The sequence below is a fragment of the Crocodylus siamensis genome, chromosome 1, assembly GCF_052110815.1.
Source record: "Crocodylus siamensis isolate JL-2025a chromosome 1, ASM5211081v1, whole genome shotgun sequence".
Classification (NCBI taxonomy): Eukaryota; Metazoa; Chordata; order Crocodylia; family Crocodylidae; genus Crocodylus; species Crocodylus siamensis.
The window spans coordinates 196,300,947-196,320,571 of record NC_143395.1 but is presented as its reverse complement, the minus strand read 5'-3'; the positions used below and the strand labels follow the sequence as shown (position 1 = coordinate 196,320,571).

The following is a 19,625-nucleotide window of genomic DNA, read 5'->3' as shown; positions in this document are numbered from 1 at the left end:
CTGGAGAGGCACAATCGTTTCGAGGAGCGACCCCTCCTCCCCCAGTCCCAGCCCCCTGCCATCCGGCATCTGCGGGGAGGAAGGGGTGCAAGCACGAGCCCAAGGCTTTGCGGGCTTTCTGCGAAACTTCCCCAGGCGAGCAGATCGCGGGAGAGGCGAGGGACCCCTCCAAGGCTGGGGGTGAGGGTATTACTGCCGGCGGGGTCTCGGCTTGGCTTTGCAGCCTGGGGATAGTCCTAGACTTGTTCATAGACAGACAGCCTGGTCGACAGAGGAGATGCGTGTATTGAGCTGAGACAGGAGCAGTTGAGATGGGACAGAAGGAACATGCCCTGGCTTGAGAAACAGTTTGGGTATGCAGGCCATTTGGGGAGCCATCGGGACCAATGGGTGAGGTGGCTTTTTATTGCTGTCTGGATGCACAGGCTTCTTGTTTGGACACACCTGAGTGCTTCTGCGTGGACACGTGCTTGGGCGCGCAATCTAGGCGATCAGTCCCCTGCTCTCTCCGCTCTGGACACGTGCAGAGGCGCAGCTCCATTGCACCATCTCCCTGCGCAGCCAGCTCCCTTCTCGGTCAGCAGGCAAGGGCCCATGCTCTACGTGCTGCCTGGAGCAGGATTCATCCGGGGAGCTGGAAGCCAGTTCAAACCCTTGAGCTGAAACCACCCACGCAGCCACCCACGGACCCCGGGGCGCAGGGCCGAGGCGACCCGGTGGGTAGAGGGGAGTCGTCCTGCTCTCCATGCCACCCTGGGGTGCACAGTCCCGGGGTAGGGCACTTCCTCATCACCCAGCCCTGCCCGCAGCCTGGCTGTGAGCCGGCTGTATTTTCTAAACTGCTTTCCCAAAGCTCCCGGGAGCTTCAGTTCACGTGGAGATTTCTCTTCCCCGTACACCTGCCCTGGGTAGAAAGAAAACCAAGCGCTGGGCGACGTCTCTGCTGGCAGGAATTTGTCGATCAACCAGTGCTGCTCCTCGGGACAAAGGGGGCTTTTGAAAGAGACCCCATCAAAGGGCCCGATCCTGCGATGCTTTTCCTGTGATCTGAATAATCCCGTGATCTGCAATAACCACCTTCCACTGCGCTCAAGGGGCAGCAGAGGAGGACTATTGATTGCTCGTAAATCAGGGCATGTAATGCTGCCTTGCGTTATATATTCCAGTTCCCCTCATGGTACACACACACGCACACACCCATGAGGGCAACTGGACTACATGAAGGGATCTGGACTACATATACATATATATTCATAGATTGCCATGATTATATCAACGATTATACATTTTCATAAATATATAAATGTATATTAGACAATCTCTATATATAGATGCATACATTATATATATATATGCATACACTATATAGCTATATATATATATAATACACACACATATGCATATGCTATATATATGACTATAAGGAAGAACATATACATATGTTTGTGCAGCCTCCCTTTTATCTCTTCCACCTCTTTTCTGCTAGGATAGAAGAGATCTTTTTTCCAGCAGGGAAGGGATAATTACCTGCTAAACAAACTGTGCTCTTTTTAAACCGCCTCTTCCCCGATCAGGGTTTTTCGCATTGATACCATTTGCTCGGAAGGCCCTGCATTTCATTTTTCTCTCCCGTTGGCAAAGCGCTACAAACATAAGCGACACCAGTTCCTTTGTCTTTCAGGGGAGCAGAGCCGGACTGCCGGGTCCTTTCGGCCCTCCCCCTCCCCTCGCTCCGCGCCAGCTCCCTCCTCGCTTTATCCTTGCACCAAGAACAACGTGGCCTCGTGGCTTTCAGCGCTGCCTTGGATGGTTCAATACAGATAGATCCGTGTCAACTGGTATGTGGCGCGGACCAAGATCATAGCGCCCGGCTGCGGGTGCTTACACTTGCTTCCTTCCTCCTTACTTTCTGGCAAAAAGGGTTGCTTTAAAGACCCAAATGCCTGCTTTATGCAAGCTCGCAGCATGATTCTGGTGCAGAGTAGGAGCCCCCTTGTTCCTCTCGGGTGTCTGCCGACCTGGCGCTACCTGCGAGGAGGAACCTGCAGATAGGAACCTCGGGTGCGGCTGGACCCTTTTCTGCCTTACCTTCAGAGCGGGTAATTCCCTCAAGGAGCTAACCCCTGCCTCAGGACCCTGGGATCGGTGCGCTGAAGTATTTCCGAGTATCCCAGAGTTAAGGTCGGGGCTGTGAAGAATCACAGCGGCCCAACAGAGGGCGACACACTGTCAGCTTTCCTGCAGTGGTATTTTGTGTGGTGGTAGGCGCTACTGAACCATGAACTCTTCGCCGCAAGAACATTTCCCCTCCCCACAGAAAACCTGCAGTATTATCATGATGCATCTTCGAACAAAATGACCTTCTGCTACTTTAAATTTCAACCCCAAACCGGGCTAGACTCATCCCACCAGCCTTTAACTTCACCACTCATGGCCGAGCGATGAACCAGTCAATCGGCTGATGCAAGCCAATCTCTCGATTTGTAGGGATATTGCATTTGTTTTTCTGCCTCCGGCAAAAACTAGCCGAGTCCCTCTCGACCCCTCGCTATCATATGAGGAGGCAAATGGGCACTCTCACTTCTCACAAGGCTCATTCATGCCCAAGAAAATGAGTCGTACTCGGAGCGCGACACAATGCACCAAATTTCTGGGACATGGCTCAGAGGGAAAACGGTGTGTGGCGAGAGGACCTGCCCCCAGCCTGGAATGCAGAGCGTCTAGGTGATTAAAATAAGGAAGAGGGAAACATTATCTTCCACAAATCTTTCTCAGTCCTCTTAGCTCTGCTGGGTCCTGCCCCGAGTTTGCTTTTCACAGCAGCGCACCCCTCGAGAGCAGCAAGTTGCACTGCGGACGGCTGCGGACCTGCTCTTCAGGCTATGTTGCCTTTCAAACTCTTCAATATTTTCATTACTTTAAAGCAGGGTGTTCTTTTTTTAATGGCTACTTTCTGGATGATTTGATTAATATTTCTTGCTCCGTCTTCACATTCAAAGGAGAGTCTTTTCTTTTCTGTTGCCTTTGGGGTCTACACATGTTTTTATTCACCTCGAAGGTATAAATCTTACTCTTTTTCTCCCCACCTCCCGCGTATATACTTATACACACATCCATATATAATCGATATGTGTTTGGACTCATATATGCAAAGACACAGACCATTCTTATAAACGACTGTCTGGGAATATTACCAGTACTTTCCTTCAGTCATTCACTACACGACTTTCACATTGGACACGCCACATTTAGGAAGATGTTAAAGATGATCTTTTCTTTATTTGCGCTCTGTGTGCAGTCCCCACCCCCACACACATATATAACCGAGATATCTATCTATCTATCTATCTATCTATTTGCATATATATGCATATATATGTGTGTATATATATGTGTATATGTGTGTGTGTATATACACACACACACACACATATGTATATATATGTATACATATATATCTATAAATAAAGATACAGACCACTCCTAGAAACGTTAGTCTAGGAATATTACTAGTGTTTTCCTTCCACGTTCACTACACGCCTTTTACACCGGACAAGTCACATTTAGAAAGATTTTAAAGAGTACATTTTATTTATTTGCGCGCTATGTCCAGTTCTCCCTCTCCCCGCAATCGATCATCAAAGTCCCAATCTCCCGCGGTAATTTATTGCTCCTCCTCGTACTAATTGACATATTAATATATGCTGCTCCCTAGCTAACGATTCCTTTTGGTCAAAGGAGCCAAGGTAAAAGGGTCAAGCAATGGCTGTTATCTTGCCCCGTTCTGATCTTTTCCATCTGTGAGCTTTTGCAGGAGAAATGACTGCATCTATTATACAGTACCTGCCCAAATGACACTTGCTGCTTACGCAGTGGCCTTGTTAAATGAGCAGCGGCCGGGAGGCGAGGGAGACATGCGTGCCCGGCAAGCCGCGGGGTTCCCAGAGAAGGGCAGTCCCGATCGCCCAGACAATGTAACAATCAGTGTCAGAGCCGTGTGGCAACAACTGTGCCCCCCTCTTGCTGCGGTGCGGGACAATCAAACCCGGCATAAACCCGACGCCTGTTTGCAGCCTCGCGGTATTGACCAGACGGTGTCTTTCCTTTTGGTCCACCGTAAAGGCAATCAGTGTAGGATGTGTTGGCTTCCGAAGCTATTGAGTGATCTTCAGAACTAGTCTCTGGATGATTCCTAGATTTGGATTTTGGTTGGAAGCCCTTCCCAGCGGGGCCAGCACAGAGCGGCCATAGCCAAAGAAAGAAAGAAAGAGGGTAACAGCAGAGATGATTTTTTCTTGTTGCTGTTGTCTGAGATTTCAGTGTGGTATTAAAGGCAACGCATCCCGCGGAACACGAAACTTTTACAGGCTAGAACGGGAAACGGGACAATTTTCATCTGTCTTTTAGGAAAAACACCCTAGCGGGTCCTTCTCCCCCCAGCCCCAAGCCGTAAGCGGAGGGCGGCAGGGTTATTTTGTTGAAAGTAAATGTCATGAACCCGGGGGTTTTCATCACACTGCGCCGCCGGCAGTGGTACTTGAGTTCAAAAGCCGCTGGGCTTTCTGATGCTTTGGCCAAGCCACGAGCTCGACATCCCCGGCGAATGGGCTTGAATTGCAGGGGACAGCTCGCTAGGGGCGACCGCCTGGACAGGCAAGGGGGCAGCTAGCCCTCCTCTTTATTGTCCTGCTGAAAGTCTGTTTCCAGTGACCAACCCCACTGGCAGCGCTCTGCAAACGCCCAGGCAAAGCACCCGGGTGCGGGGACAGGTGACATCGCAGTGGCTGGGGCTGCGGCCCCGATCCTGGGGGCCGGGGAGAGCGAGGTGGGGTGGGTCACCGACACCTGGTTTTGATTTCAAAGGCATCCATCGCAGGCGACCCCCCCCCCCGCCCTCCCCGTCCGGGTTTTCTTTCTCCAGCAGGATCAACAGCCAAGGGAAAGCGGGGGGGGGGGGGGGGGCACGGGGCGGAGGCAAGCGTGTGCGTGCATGTGTGTGTGTGCGGGAAGGGGCGGGGGGGCTTGGCGAAACCCGTCTGCAAACATCTGCGTGGCTCGCGGCGCGCTCGCGGGCGCTGCAGGCCGGTGCGTGGCGAGCAGGGGAGGCCGCGCGGCAGGACTGGGTGGGGAAGGGGGGCGGGGGGGACCCTGGCGCGGAGGCAGCCGCAGCCCGAGAGCAAGGCCGGGAACCAATGGGATGCCAACCCCGCCGCCTGCAGCGTGACCGCCGAGACTGACGTGGAAGACACGTCAAATTGATCCGAGCGAGCGGCCGGCCGGCGCTGCGCGGCTCTGCCCTCCCGCGGGTGAACAGCACCTGGGGCCGGCCGGGCCGGGCCGGGCCGGGGCTGCCCGCCGAGGAGCGCGGGGCGGCCAGCCGCGCTCTCTATGCCCCGGCCGGGGCAGGCTCCGCACCCCCGCCAGCGCGCAGCCCCGGCCCCGCGGCCATGGGTAAGGGGCTCTCGCTGCCGGGCCGCCGGAGGGGCGCGGGGGCGGGCTCAGGGTCCCTGGGGTCCGCCGCCTGGGAGGGCAGGGGCCTCTGCGCTGGGCGCCCGCACGGGTCAGTCATGCCGAGGAGGCGATCGAGGTGTGGGAGATACAGAGAGAGGCTGTGCGTGTGGGAGAGAGACTGAGTGTGTGTGTAAGGCTGTGTGTATTTGTGTATGTGTGAGGGAGAGAGGGGCTGGGTGTGTGTGTGAGAGAGGCTGTGTGCATGGGGGAGAGAGGCTCTGTGTGCGTGTGAAGCTATGTGTGTGTGTGAGGCTGTGTGTATGTGTGTGTATTTGTGCGTGTGTGTGTGTGAGGCTGTATATGTGTGTGTGAGGCTGTGTATGTGTGCATGTATGAGAGAGAGGCGGTATGTGTGTGTGCGTGCGTGTGTGTATGGGAGGGAGAGAGGCTGTGTGTGAAGCTATGTGTGTGTGTGTGGTGGGGGGGAGTTCAGGCCCCCCTGTTGGTAGTTGCCTGCTGCGTGCGGGCCGAGCAGGCAGCCCGCGAGCTGCCTGGCACACGCGTGGGTCTGGTGGCCGCGGTGCCAGGAAGGCCTCCCCTCCCGCACGCGCGCCTGCCTGGGGCTGTTCAGAAGTCTTGCAGGGACTTTAATTCCTCATCTCTCTACCCCGAGCCCCCCTGCCCGCCGCCAGTCTATATAGATCCCCGCCACGCACCCACCCAGCCTGCCTGAAGCTTCTGCGGAGCCTTTGCGGGGGCGATCCGCGAGTAACACTGTCTCTCCCTCCCGGCGCCGCCCCGGCAGAGCAAACGTACGGCGAGGTGAACCAGCTGGGCGGCGTGTTCGTGAACGGCAGGCCCCTGCCCAACGCCATCCGGCTGCGCATCGTGGAGCTGGCGCAGCTCGGCATCCGACCCTGCGACATCAGCCGGCAGCTGCGCGTCTCGCACGGCTGCGTGAGCAAGATCCTGGCGCGCTACAACGAGACGGGCTCCATCCTGCCCGGCGCCATCGGGGGCAGCAAGCCGCGGGTCACCACGCCCAACGTGGTCAAGCACATCCGAGACTACAAGCAGGGCGACCCGGGCATCTTCGCCTGGGAGATCCGCGACCGGCTGCTGGCCGACGGCGTGTGCGACAAGTACAACGTGCCCTCGGTCAGCTCCATCAGCAGGATTTTACGCAACAAGATCGGGAACCTCTCCCAGCCCGGGCCCTACGAGGGCAGCAAGCAGCCGCCGCCGCAGCCCGCGCTGCCCTACAATCACATCTACCAGTACCCCTACCCCAGCCCCATGTCCTCCTCGGGCGCCAAGATGGGCAGCCACCCGGGCGTGCCGGTCACCGCGGCCCATGTCAGCATCCCCCGGTCCTGGCCCTCGGCTCACTCCGTCACCAACATCTTGGGGATCCGCACCTTCATGGAGCAGACAGGTCAGTGGTCCTGCCCTGGGGATGCCGTGCTGGGGGTGGGGGGTGGGTAAGGCCTGTGTGTGCCTGCAGAAGGGCGTCACTGTTTGGCCGGACTAGCTCAGGCTGGATCCCCCTCCCCCCACTGCATATATACACACACATATTGCTGTATAGATATATATACTGTATATATATGTGTGCGTGTACACTTATGTATACTGCTGTATGTATATGTTCGCATGTATGTATATACTGTATGCATGCTGTATATATAGGTATGTATGTGTGCTGCACGTATGCTGTATATATGCTGTATATATATGTATACTGCATGCGTTCTGTGTGTGTGTGTACTCTCTCTCTCTCTGTGTATATATATATATAGTGTATCTCTCTCTCTATATATAGATATAGATATAGATATAGATATAGATAGAAATGCATACATATATCACCGGCAGACTCTTTATGTTTGAAGAAGGGTGTTTGTGCCTGAAAGATTGAAAAGAACACTTTTCCCAACTATTTAGTTGGTTTAATAAAAGAGTTCACATCTACTCAAAGAACCTTGTCTGCCTCTATATGTATACTGCATGTATGCTGTATATATGCTGCATATATGTACACACGTATATGTACTGTATGCATGCTGAATATGTATACTTTATATATGTATACTGAATGTATGCTGTATGTATGCAGTACATATATTTACACACATATATTTTGCTGTATAGATATAAATTGCTGTATAGATACATATATTGTTATATAGCAATTTATATGTATAGTACATAGTGTGCATACACACACACACATATAGTATTTGTGTATATTGGGAGGTCCAACCTGAGACTCTCTAAAGGAGCCTGATTTTCAGTACACAGCTTCTAAAGGAAACCAACCAGGCTGCCGATTTTTGGACACATACACACACATTTGTATATATCCAAAAATCAGCAGCCTGGTGTGTGTGTGTGCGTGTGTGTGATCATCAAGATACGGTATAGAAAAGATATCTAGCTCCTTCGCTTCAGAAAAAAAAAAGAAGAAGAAAGAAATAAAAGAAAAGAAAAGAAAAGAAAAGAAAAATCCATGCCCATGGGCCCTCTGGGTTTTTTTTTTGGGTTTTTTTTTTTTTTTGAGTTTTTTGTGTTGTTTGTTTGTTTTTACCCGGAGCCCAGGGAGTTATAGGCAGGGTCTGTGGGGCCAGTTCTACCAAGAGCGCAGACATCTTGAACTTTTTATGAAAAATGTGGAAAATATTTTCGCGGGGATGATGGATTGCCAAGTGCACACATTCGGAGCCCTGCATTTTCCCCGCAAAGAAATATATCTATCCATCTAGCTATGTATCTCTCTCCGTATCTCTTCCCGTCTCTCATTCCTATGTACCTATCTATGGAATAAAAGAATCCAAGGGCAGCGAATTCACGTTCCCGATCCCTTTTGCCAGCTCTAAACAGCTGGAGCCTAGATTTTTTTTCCTTTGAGAAATTCCCCTTGCACCCAGGCTCCTCGATGTGTACAGGCTCCACGGACAAACTCTGTAGTCCCTGGGCCGGGGTTGCCACACTAGCACGGACGTGCTCTTAATAAAGAAGAAACGGTTCATGTGGATATTACAGACGCACAGGAAAGTAGGGCTAGCAGGGCCCTCAGGGGATCACCTCGTCCAACCTCAGCTCAGGGCAGGATTCTCCTTGTTAAAAATGTCAGGCAGTTCCCCCTTCCCCCTACAATTTACCAGCAATTCTGTATCTTTAGGATATCTTCCCCTTCTTTGATTTGATTAACCTAAGCCCCGCTTCAGTGCAAGATCACCGGTTTCTCTTGTCTGCGTTATAGCTGGAGCGGGAGAATGCCCTTTTTCCCGTGCACAAAAACCTCCGGTTAAATCCAGCGCAAGAGTTTGTGTCCCCGCCGTGCTGGATGTGTAAAATCCCGCTGTCACTTGGGGAAATCTCCCTGGCCGGACTGGGAGCCGGAGCCTCTCGCATTATTAGCAGAACTCAGGGCAGTGGAAAGGCAAAAAGAAGAGAGCGATGCGATGACAGCGCCGGGGGATGTGTTTTAGCTGAGAGTCAGGCAAAGCTGCTCATAATTTAGACCATCAAGACTTCGCATTGGAGTCTCGTCCCGTTCCTCCCCCCCCCCCCCCCAAGTCTGTTTTTCTTTACACCGCGATGGGAGATCTCCCTCCCCCGCGCCCCGGCTCAAGTCTGGGCAGGGCGACACGGCTCAGCGAAGTGCAGTCCCTCCGGATCTGGGAGCGGGGAAGCAGTCTTACCCTGAAAGGATCCCCTCCACCCGGATCGGGTTTTCAGCCGCTCGGCTGAGTAGTAACCGCTCCGTGAGAGAGAAAGCCAGCCTTGTCCTTCTCGATAAATCACCGCTTGCACATTAAAGATGAGGCGCTTGTCCAAACGATTCGCCACGCAGCATTGATAGTAATTCGTGTTCCAAGCAGTAATCAGCAAACCCGCTTTAAGTGGCCCCCGAGGCAGGGAGATCTTTCCCCCCTAGACTGTAGAGAGGTGCTGAGTGATCCCTCTGCCACCTACGGCCTTTGGGCAGTTTCCTAACGAAAGCGAAACAAGCCCCGGGCCCAGGTAGTAAAAACAAAAAACCCCGAGCCCTCCTTGCTGGCTGCTTCTTGGCACAGGATCGGGCCCTCCCCAGGTTTTCTGAATCGCCTCCCAGCCCTCCCTTCTGTAGCCCTGGGCACGGGATAAACCAGCCAGGAGCCGGGCTGGGGCCTGAGTGCATCTGCTAATGAGTCCAGCGATCTGTTTCCACCCCAGGGGCTCTGGCTGGGACAGAGGGATCTGCCTACCCACCCAAAATGGAAGACTGGCCCGGTGTGAACAGAACTGCCTTCCCTTCTGCACAGGGCGTCAATGGGCTGGAAAAAGCTGCCATGGAAGCAGACATCAAGTACCCACAGGTAACTCCTTCCCTCTACGCATTTGCAGTTGGGGAGAGGGGAGAGGACTGGACTGGGAGATCTTAGCCAGGCCGTAGGGAAGCGAAAAGGGGGAAAGAAGCGTGGAGGATCAGGTGTGGAGAATCCCCCCCCCCCGTGTTTGTGTGCGCGTGTGGGTTCTTTGCTAGAACAGCATTTCTCATGAAAGTGGGGGGGAAATAGATGTGCAGCTGAGATCGCACCCGCCGGTTGCGGTGTGTCCACACGCGCACAAATGCAACCGGGTTCTGAGCCGGGGCTGCCAAACTCGTGGGGCAGCTGAGATGGATGCAGTGAAGGCGGTGTACGGAATGAAAGGGCGTGCACTTACTTTGGTGATCTGATTTTGAACCGCGATGAAGAGATCTTTTTGGTTAAACCTGTATCAGGCTGAGATCGCATGTCCCGGCAAATACAAGTGTCAACAGAACGGGAGAGGGGGGTGGGAATATCGTTGTGTAACTAAAACGGATGCATTCAGGCCAGCCGCATTTGCTGGTGTGCACGTTTGCACACCTAATAAGGTCCGCTTGGAAGCAATCGATGTTAGCTGCAAATATTCCCACCGCAGCTCAGGACCTACGCTCAGCTCTGTGTGCCCGTTCAGAGATGCGTTTGCATGTGCTGATCACATCGCTCACCCTCGGATGCATGCGATCCCTCAGTTTTAATGTATACCAGTATTTTTCCGACCTCTGTTCGGGGGTAATTTCCTTTGCTGCAATTATTTTGATCGATCTCCCTGTCTTCTCCCGCACTCTGCTGAGCAAAAGAAATCGAATTGGGAATCGAATTGTCCAGAATTGCAGTGTAAACACCTGTGGATGATAAGAAAAGGCAGGCTTTTTTGCACGAAGGATTTTGAACCTGCAAATGCTAGGGAATGTCGATTATTGCTTTGGTTATGTGAGCCCTAGGCATCAATACACGTGGGTTGCATGCTTGTATGTGTACATGTACGTGTATGCGTATGTGCATGTGTATGCGTGGAAGAAGTGTATATGAATATGCATATTCATGTATATGTGTATGTAAGTAAGTGTATAGGAATGTGCATATGGATGTGTATGTGTGTAAGCGTATAGGAACAGGCATACGTGTATGTTGTGTGTGTAAGTGTGTAGGAATATGCATATGCATGTGTACGGGTATACCGTGCCGGGGGTAAGGAAAGGCACCTTGGGTACCCTCAGATCTCCTTTCAGCCCTGGCTCCCCCTAGTGACTCAGGCGAGGATTGAGACCCGGGTCGCGCACTGTCCGTAACAACAGATCTGTCTCCCCCACCCCTGTCCACAGCCGACCCCCGGGCTCTCCACCATGGGCAGCTTTCTCCCGGCCTGCGCCTACCCTTCTTCCAACCAGCACGGAGTCTACGGCGGACCTGGAGGAGGCTACATCACTCCAGGCCACCACTGGCAGGCACAGAGCAACGCCTTGGCCCATCACGGGCCTGGAGTGACCGTGCACGGCGGGGATCTGGCCACCGCCATGGCTTTCAAGCACCCCGGCAGAGAAGGTAAGGGGCGCCCCTAGCGGAGAAGGGGACGCGGGTCCCTTGCCAAGGAGAAGGTTTCCTGGGTTCCTGACCCTTGGGCTCGTGGGGGAGGACACTGGGGGAGCGCGACGGGAACAAGGGAGAGCCACCTGATTAGCGTGCATATTCGGGGGTGTCTGTACACACGCTCACCCCGGGATATCTCGTCTAGAGACCATTCTGTTATCTAACAGTCGCCCTAGAGATGTGGACACACATCTAAACAGAAATGCGTGCATACACACACACATGCACACATTATATAAATAACGATATCTAGAGAGAGAAATCTCCAGAGATAGGCAGATAGATCTAGATGTATACTTATACATGATTTCTATACCACGTTACAGCTATTTCGAACAGTGCTACTAATATTATTGTTATATATAATGATCTATATATATCATTATAGATCATTACAGAGCGTGAATATATCATATTCATGGGAACAGACTTCAGCTGCCATAGATAGATAGGGAAGCGACTGTAGAACAAATGAAGCTCAGAGCAAGATGTAAGAAATCGGTATGTTCTGGTCCATGTAACTCGTCATTTGAGACAGAACACGGACATGGGGCATGGGATATAGTTTTTGTCTTTCCTTTCAATCTCTCTCTCTCTCTAGCTCTCCATTTACCTACATTTTACTTACATTTGTATAAACTGTGTATATTCAGATACGTATCTATTTAGGTAGAATAAATATCTAAATCCATATATGCATGGATGTATATATCCGTGGATATATAGCTGCCTATTCCAGATAAATACACGTAGCAGGTGTATATAAGTAATGTATAAACGTTTATACATAAAATTAAAAGGCAGTTATATATAAAAAACTGCAGTCTGTGGTAGAGAAGAATGTATACCTACATTAGATTATGAATATTATAAAACATATCATTATATATTTATATATATATAAAAATCATGCATATATTCGATGACATTACTATTTTTAAAAACATCTGTTGGGCGCCTTGCATAGGTTTTAGAACATCCGCAGCATCCATACGACTTGAGAGTCAAGATAATCTCAAAATGTCTAAGGCACATTTTGCTAAGTGGATGTAGTTGGGGTGTTTGCATCAAACAGATATAAATGTAGAAGTAGACGCAGAAATGATATTCGGCTAATTCTGCGTTCCCCGGCAAAACTTGCCCTCCTCTCCCCACACCTTGCAGGTGGCCGTGTGTCCAGGTGGAAGGTACCTGGGCATCTTCTGTTTCTTGGCGACCTGGCCCAGCCAGTATGGAAGGTCCCGGGTTAGCTTTCCACCACCTTGCGTGACACCTGGCTTGTCTGCATCGGGGCCCGTGTCCGAGAGGGAAAAGAGCCCAGGGAGCAGGCAAGGCAAAAGGCATCTCCCCCGCCCCGTGTGTCCCCGCTGAGGAAGATGCCTGAGGTATCATGCCTGTTGCTAGCACAAACACCATGCCCGCAGGTGGGCTTCCAGAACTGCACACGGCACTTGCTAGAGACCCAAAGCCATGCAGGAAGGGTTAGCTGCAGGATCAGATGGAGCCTAATTCCCCACCCGATGGAGCACTTTAGCTCGGCATTTACTAATCTCTTCTAAAAGCAATGACACATGAGTTGCTAGTAGCACGTGTCCCTTCCCGTTCGGCCACTGCCACACTCGGCTGAAAACATTCAAATGCACTAAGGAGATTTTAAAAAGAGGATTTTTTAACAAAAAAAAAAAAAAAAGGTTTTTTCCCAATGATCTAAAATAATTCCCGAAAGTGGCCCCGGTCCAGGTCCTGTGTGCGAATGGTGGAACCTCTCCAGCCCAACAGATTTCGGACCGGAGAGCAGGAAAAACATCACTATCTCAGACTGGAAATCGGATCTTTTCCACCTCTTAATTTTCAAGCGGGCGAGATGGAAATCTCCAAGGAAGCAGAAAGACCTAGAGCAAACATTCAGCTTTTAATTCTTTAAGACAAAGGTCTCTTTCTTAGAGGAAGCTTCCTATGTCCACAGCGAATATTGTGTAGAATCGGAGGGCAAAGAAATTATCCAGGGATATTCCTTATCTTACGATAAATACAGAGAAGGGACAGACGTTGAGCAATAGAGACAGTCATTGTTAGTAATCGTAATATAAAATAAACGTATTTGACTGGAGACTCTCCTTAAATAAAAACGATTCACGTTATAAATCTTTTACTTCGGTTATATTTTGCTTCCCTCGGGGAATATATAAAAAAAGATGCCATAAGGGTATAATAAGAGAATCACATGTTTCTCATTTGAACAGGTTCTTCAGACTCTAGTGCGTGTGTACTCGATATATATGCACTGTAGTACATATTCATTTAAACTTTTTTACATTTTCCTCATATTAATCACGTTCATTCACTTATGGAGGCTTTTTAGATTTGATAGATGGTTTCATTTAAAAAGTGGTAACTCATCTGTTCTGGATATAACTTTTTGTGGGGAGGGAGGGAGTTGTATAGTATTTTTCACATTTGCGATTGATTTCCTATTTACTAGCTAATTTATGTAGGATTGCTTTATTATACTTTTAGAGTGTCTATGCTACTAAACTCTGCTAGGAGTTGCAGCGCCATTACCGCTGATGAGTTACTGTGTATGATAGTTGGTGAAAATTAATAGTTCTAGACTAAGGAATGATGAGCTACCCATATAGGGCTATCTCTACATCGATCAGTGCATGCTTTTCATTTCTCTTGATAAATTAGGCTGTATAATTTCCTCCTAATCCTCAAGTGATTTAGGAGTCAAAATATCACCGAATTCTAAAGGGATTTAGACGTTTATATTACCTATTAGACGTCTATTATTAGGCATTTTGGAACATTTTATCCCTGAAGTTGTCAATGCAGAAAGCTTATAGATAGCATTTTCTACGAACTCATTAAAAATATCTTTCCATTCTATTCAGACTAGTTTTCTGGTTCTAATATACCACGTACATGCAAGATCTATGTTTTATAAAACTGCTGGGTGGAGCTGATCGAAAATAACCCATCAATTTTGGTTAAAAAATCTGCATTATTTGGGCACGGCAGGACTGGAAACAGAAAACAGCATTGTAACAATAGGTCCAAGTAAGATACCAGAGCGCGTAGAAGTTATTTTAGCTCATAATAACGAGTCTGTAAGGCGACTCTCGTGTATAATAAACAGGAGCAGACACACTGACATTCCCTGCTCCCACAATCATTAAACTGCCAATCATTAAATAAAACTCCCTCCTCCCCAGAGTGGGTCTCAATCTCTTAAAACCCCCTATTCCCAAATTGGTGACCACAAAAGGAATGGTTTTGACTTTTTCTGTGCCACTGGTGTGGTCGCACCCACCTGAAATCATTGTCGATAGGCTCACAGCAAAACCAAAGTGGCAATTAAAAAACAAATCAGGGCACCCAAATTCATTTGTGGACAGACGTTCTGCAGAGTAACCCGGGGCAGTGCGGGGGAGGGGGGAGAGATTAGGGGAGTGGGTGGGGGAGGTGTGTGTGGGGCGGGGGAGGGAGCGGGCACAACGGACTCAGCAATTCCGGAAAAAAATCACTACTATATTTTGAACCTTTCCTTTGGAGACCATAAACACGCGTGTTATTCCCGAATCAGTTTCTGCTACTTTTAAAAGACCCATTTGTGTTTGATTGAATTCTTAACGTTCTGGTTGGATTTATGTAGTTCATATTCCCCATGCCGTATCTATTCGTCACCTGATCTCAAGTTGTTAAATCCAGCATAGAGAGAATGGAAACTTAACGAAACACTATTATCATCAGATGTACGATTTGGACTTTCCTTCCCATTGTTGACAATTTCGCGGTCACATATCCAGGCTGTTTTAGAATCGCTTTATTTCATAAACTGGTACAGCACATGCATTTTTCCAGACAATTTACACGGAAATCTGGCTGGTGGAAACTAAAAATAGCCACCCTCCAATGTATTCTTAACGGGATGGCGTTTCGCAGCAAAGGTCTGGGTCTGAGAATGCTTTTTAGAAGTTAATCTACTCCTTGCAAAAAGACCGGCCTTTAAAAAGGCACAAGAAAATACACACAGGCATGCGTATAAATATGTATAGGCTCATGACATGTGTCTGTTCCTTTGAAATCAGCTTTTAGATCTGGTCGAGTTCTGACCATTACGTTATATTTATGTTGTTCAAATTCACACACACACGAATTTGTGTGCATATATAGTGTATCTATTTATACACTATATAAACACATATTTGTATATATGTGTGAACATGTATATATTACACAACGTATGTATGCGAGTAATATGTGTGCGTATAGTTTAGCATGTGTATGTATATACATATATAATGTATGTGTCTTTAATACTTCCAGTGTATGTATAGATGTATACACCCATATTCATATCTATGTGTGTATATACACATATACACATGTACAGATGTTTATACACATGCATATGAATATGTGTGTATACAACTATATTTATGTCTATACACACATGTATACACACGAATATGTGTATATGCGCACATACATATGTATAGATGTATACACATATATTCATATGTGTGTGGATATAGACATATACGTATAGACGTACTCACATTCATATATGTGTGTATATACACCTGTATAGATGCTTACAGACATACATCTGTATAGATGTATACACACGTTCATATATGTGTATATACATACGTACATATGTGTAGATGTTTATACATATTGATATGTGTGTGTATCTACAGACATACCTATGTATAGATATATACACACACATATGCATGTATGGTGTGTGTGTGTGTATATATAAAAATATATATATGCGTCTATACATATGTGTGTATGAATATGCATATACATACGTATGTAACGGTGCAATGTATTAAATTGCATAATTACCTTTGCCTTGGAAAATCTCTACCTGTGACCCATACTACCACACGAGTCACGACCCCAAATCCATTAGATGACGAAATGTACTTAGTGACCCCGAGCTCGCCTCCTTGGTATTTGGCAAATGCGTGCTGTTCCACATCGCCCCCTCCCCCTCCCCCGCGCCCAGATGAAGCAGAGCGCGCTCCCGTGTCCCCCCGCTTCCCTCTCGGCCTGGCGGCAGGGGCCGGCGCTGCCCGCCGGAGGATAGAGAACAGCTTTTGAGAACGGGTGCCTGCGCGGGGCCTTTGCCTGCAGCTTTCCCGCTGTGTGCCTGCCCGGGCCCCCTCCCTCCCGGGGACCGGAGACCACGTGTCGCCCCCGGAGCAGGCGTGTGCCGGGGCGCCCCCTCCCCCCGGGCTGGGCGTCTGGGCGGAGGGGGACGGCAGCGAGCCCGGGCCGGGCCGGCTGAGCCGGGGCGGGTGCACGTCTGTCCGCCCTTGGCGCTGCCAGACGCTCAAGCGTTTCCGGCCGCGCCGCCAGGGCCGGGGGGCGAGCTCCCGGCCTCACGGGATAGCAGGTGCGGGTGAACTGGGACCAGCCCGCCCGGCCACATCCCCAGCGCGGAGGGGCCCGGGCGCAGCCCCTTTTCCCAGAGAGCAGCTCCAGGGAGCCCCAGGGAGCCCCTCGCCCGGCTCGGTAGGAGCCAAACTTTTATTCAGGCCCCGTGCCCTCCGCGAGTGCTGCTCCGATCCCTTCCCCTGCCCGGTCTGCTGCTTTGCTTTCTGCTCCCTGCCTTGTGTCCTCTGCTCAGGCTGCTACTCCACTTTCCACCATGTTTACGGTTCTGCTTTCTGCTCCTTGCCCCAGTGTTCACTGCCAGGTCTACTGTTCTGCTTTCTGCTCCCTGCCCAGTTGGCTGCTTGGCTTCCTGCCCCGTGTGTCACAGTGCTGTCTGCTATCATCTGCTACATGCCACATGTAGAAGCTGCCTGTGCCACTTGTGGCACCCATGTCATAAGGAGCTACCCTTGCCTTAGATCACCCTGGCTCCCAGTAGCACCTTGCACTTGTTCTGTATTATTATTCTCTATTGGAAGGGGACAAGAACTCACTCAGGATCAGGCCTTAAATGTGTCTTTCTAGGTGGCAGATGTGGCACCTGGTTAGTTATGCATTTGTTGTCTTGCACACCATGGGGTGTCCTTCCCAGCCTCTTGGTGCTGCACCAGGGCTTGGCCAGCGCAGGAGAGGCAAGCCAGGGTTTCTTTTTTGTCATTGTCTCTGCATAAAGTCCCAAGCAGATGTTCACAGACATGCATGGGGAAAGACATGAGACTAGGCCACAGCAGCTGCAGGGCATATGAAGTGCTCAATGATTTGCCTGCTCCCATTCCTTGGGGAATGCACTAATTAATGCACTCAGCCATCCTTTCTGACTTTCTTTTTGGAAAATCATCTCCCTCCTCCTTTCAGAGAGCGAGGCCCTGGAAGGTCAGATCAGGTTCTGGTGATTCCAAATGACCTTGTTTATTCTAGTAGAGGTGGAAGGAGGAGGCTTCTCTTTGTGTCAGGGTAGAAAACTCTCCCCCTTTGAAAGGGTTTTAGAGGGATTTTGTTTTCAGTCACTGGTAAATGTATGTGGTTGTAAAACTGACCTGGTGGATTTTCCCGGCATCACTTTCATAAACACGTTCCAAGTGGTATAAAGCAAAACCAGTATGATTCTAGTCTAATGTTTTCTGCTGAAGCAAATTCAAGGTTACACTCCATGCATTAAGGACTATGTCAACCTACTTCTCTCTTTCTCTTTTCCCCCTGCAGTTGCAGACAGGAAACCTACTAGTCCTGTTGGCAAAGCTCAAGACACACTCAGTAATATACATGGACTTTCTATCCCAGCCTCATCTTCCTAGAGCTCCTGGGACTTCAGCCAAGAGTGAGAAAGAGAGATGTGGAGCGCACACCTGCAACTCCAAAAATGTAACCGAACCCAGAAGTATGACTGTATTGGAAAAGGTGCCTTTGGAGAGGAAAGGCGGTGTTTGAAACAGACCCAGGCAGTGAGAAGAGAGGACATTCTTTCATGGCAAATTAATGCACATGTGAATATGATCTGGACTTTCATTCACATCATGCCTTGAGTGAGACATTTCCTCGATCCAGTTGGAAAGGATTTTCCCTTTTTTTCTTTCTCTTTCTCTTTCCTTCTTTCCTGTCACTGCAGACAACCTCTGGATGTATCCCAGCCACAGACTTTTCACTACATTTCCCATCATCGTTCATGGCTTGCAGTGTCTCCAACTTCACTCTTACACTTCCAAGTGCCTTTCCTCTAGAGAGGGATCATTGGGTGTCTACAAAGCCTTGGCCCAGATGGCTGTGCTCTGAAGCATTTTCCCCCTTCTCTCCCTGAAAGTTTTTAATGTCTCCGCTCAGAGTGTAAATGGACAAATATGCAACATTTTATGATATATTTTTATAATAACAAGCCATAATAAAAAGTGACTACAATCCATACATGGCAGTTGGGTTCCTTCCTGGAGCCTGCTGGCTTCAGCCTTGAACTGAGGACTGGCTAAGCACTGTCAGCTTCTTGCTGTGCAGTTCTCTTCCAAAGCTGTTTGAGCCTCAAATAGCTCACCCTTTCATGTGTGGCTTTGGAGGGAGTTTGCTGTGAGGAACTGCTTGCTTTGGATGATCTTTTTAAAAGAGGTGGCTTTCCCTCATTAAGATGGATCTTAAAAGCACTGGGTTGGAATTGAGAAGATCCAGGTTCCATAATCAGCTGTGCCCCTATGTCTTAGCGTGCCTGGGGTGGTCGCTTAGGCTGTGTCTGCACTGTGCTAGCAGACTTATCAGTCATACCACTGGGGAAATAACCTCCTCCCACCCAGTTCAGCTTGGCTCATGCCAGCTTTTTAAATGAGGTGTTTAGGACTCTCTAGAAGTGCTCCTGGCACTGAATTCAGGACATGGGTTTCCACTGGAATGGGAGCAAGAGTGGGCTTATTTCCTCAGTGGTGTGTTTGAGCACCCAACCATCACAAGTCAGACCTACCCCAAGTTTCTCTGTGCCTTGGTTTCCCATGTGTAAACCACTAGTTCCTTTGTCCTCTCTACTGAAGGAGGACAAGGGCAAAAAGGTAAAAGCATCTTGCTGTTTCTCAAGAGGTGTGAGTCTGGATTCTTCTCTGTACCCATAACAAAGGCTGCCCCCAGCTGTGAGTGGGCACCTGGTCATTCAAGCTGAGGGAGTCAAAAGCAACTGGACATGATGCTAGCCATGTCACTCTCTCATGTGCCTTTGGCTTCATAAAATGGCCTTCACCGTGCTAGGGGTGGGGAGACCTTAGATCTTTTTGTCTGGCTTATTTCAATTACAAGCTCTTTGAAGAA

The 19,625-nt window shown here is 49.5% G+C and overlaps 1 protein-coding gene across 1 annotated transcript; it reads left to right on the top strand.

The window, feature by feature from the left end:
• The first annotated feature begins 5,177 nt into the window (after positions 1-5,177).
• PAX1 (paired box 1) lies at positions 5,178-18,737 on the top strand. Its single transcript, XM_090031555.1, has 5 exons — positions 5,178-5,451; positions 6,257-6,886; positions 9,670-9,812; positions 11,129-11,348; positions 18,051-18,737. The coding sequence occupies exons 1-5, from the start codon at positions 5,448-5,450 to the stop codon at positions 18,140-18,142; spliced, it is 1,089 nt and encodes a 362-aa protein (XP_089887681.1). The 5' UTR covers positions 5,178-5,447; the 3' UTR covers positions 18,143-18,737.
• The last annotated feature ends 888 nt before the right edge of the window (positions 18,738-19,625 follow it).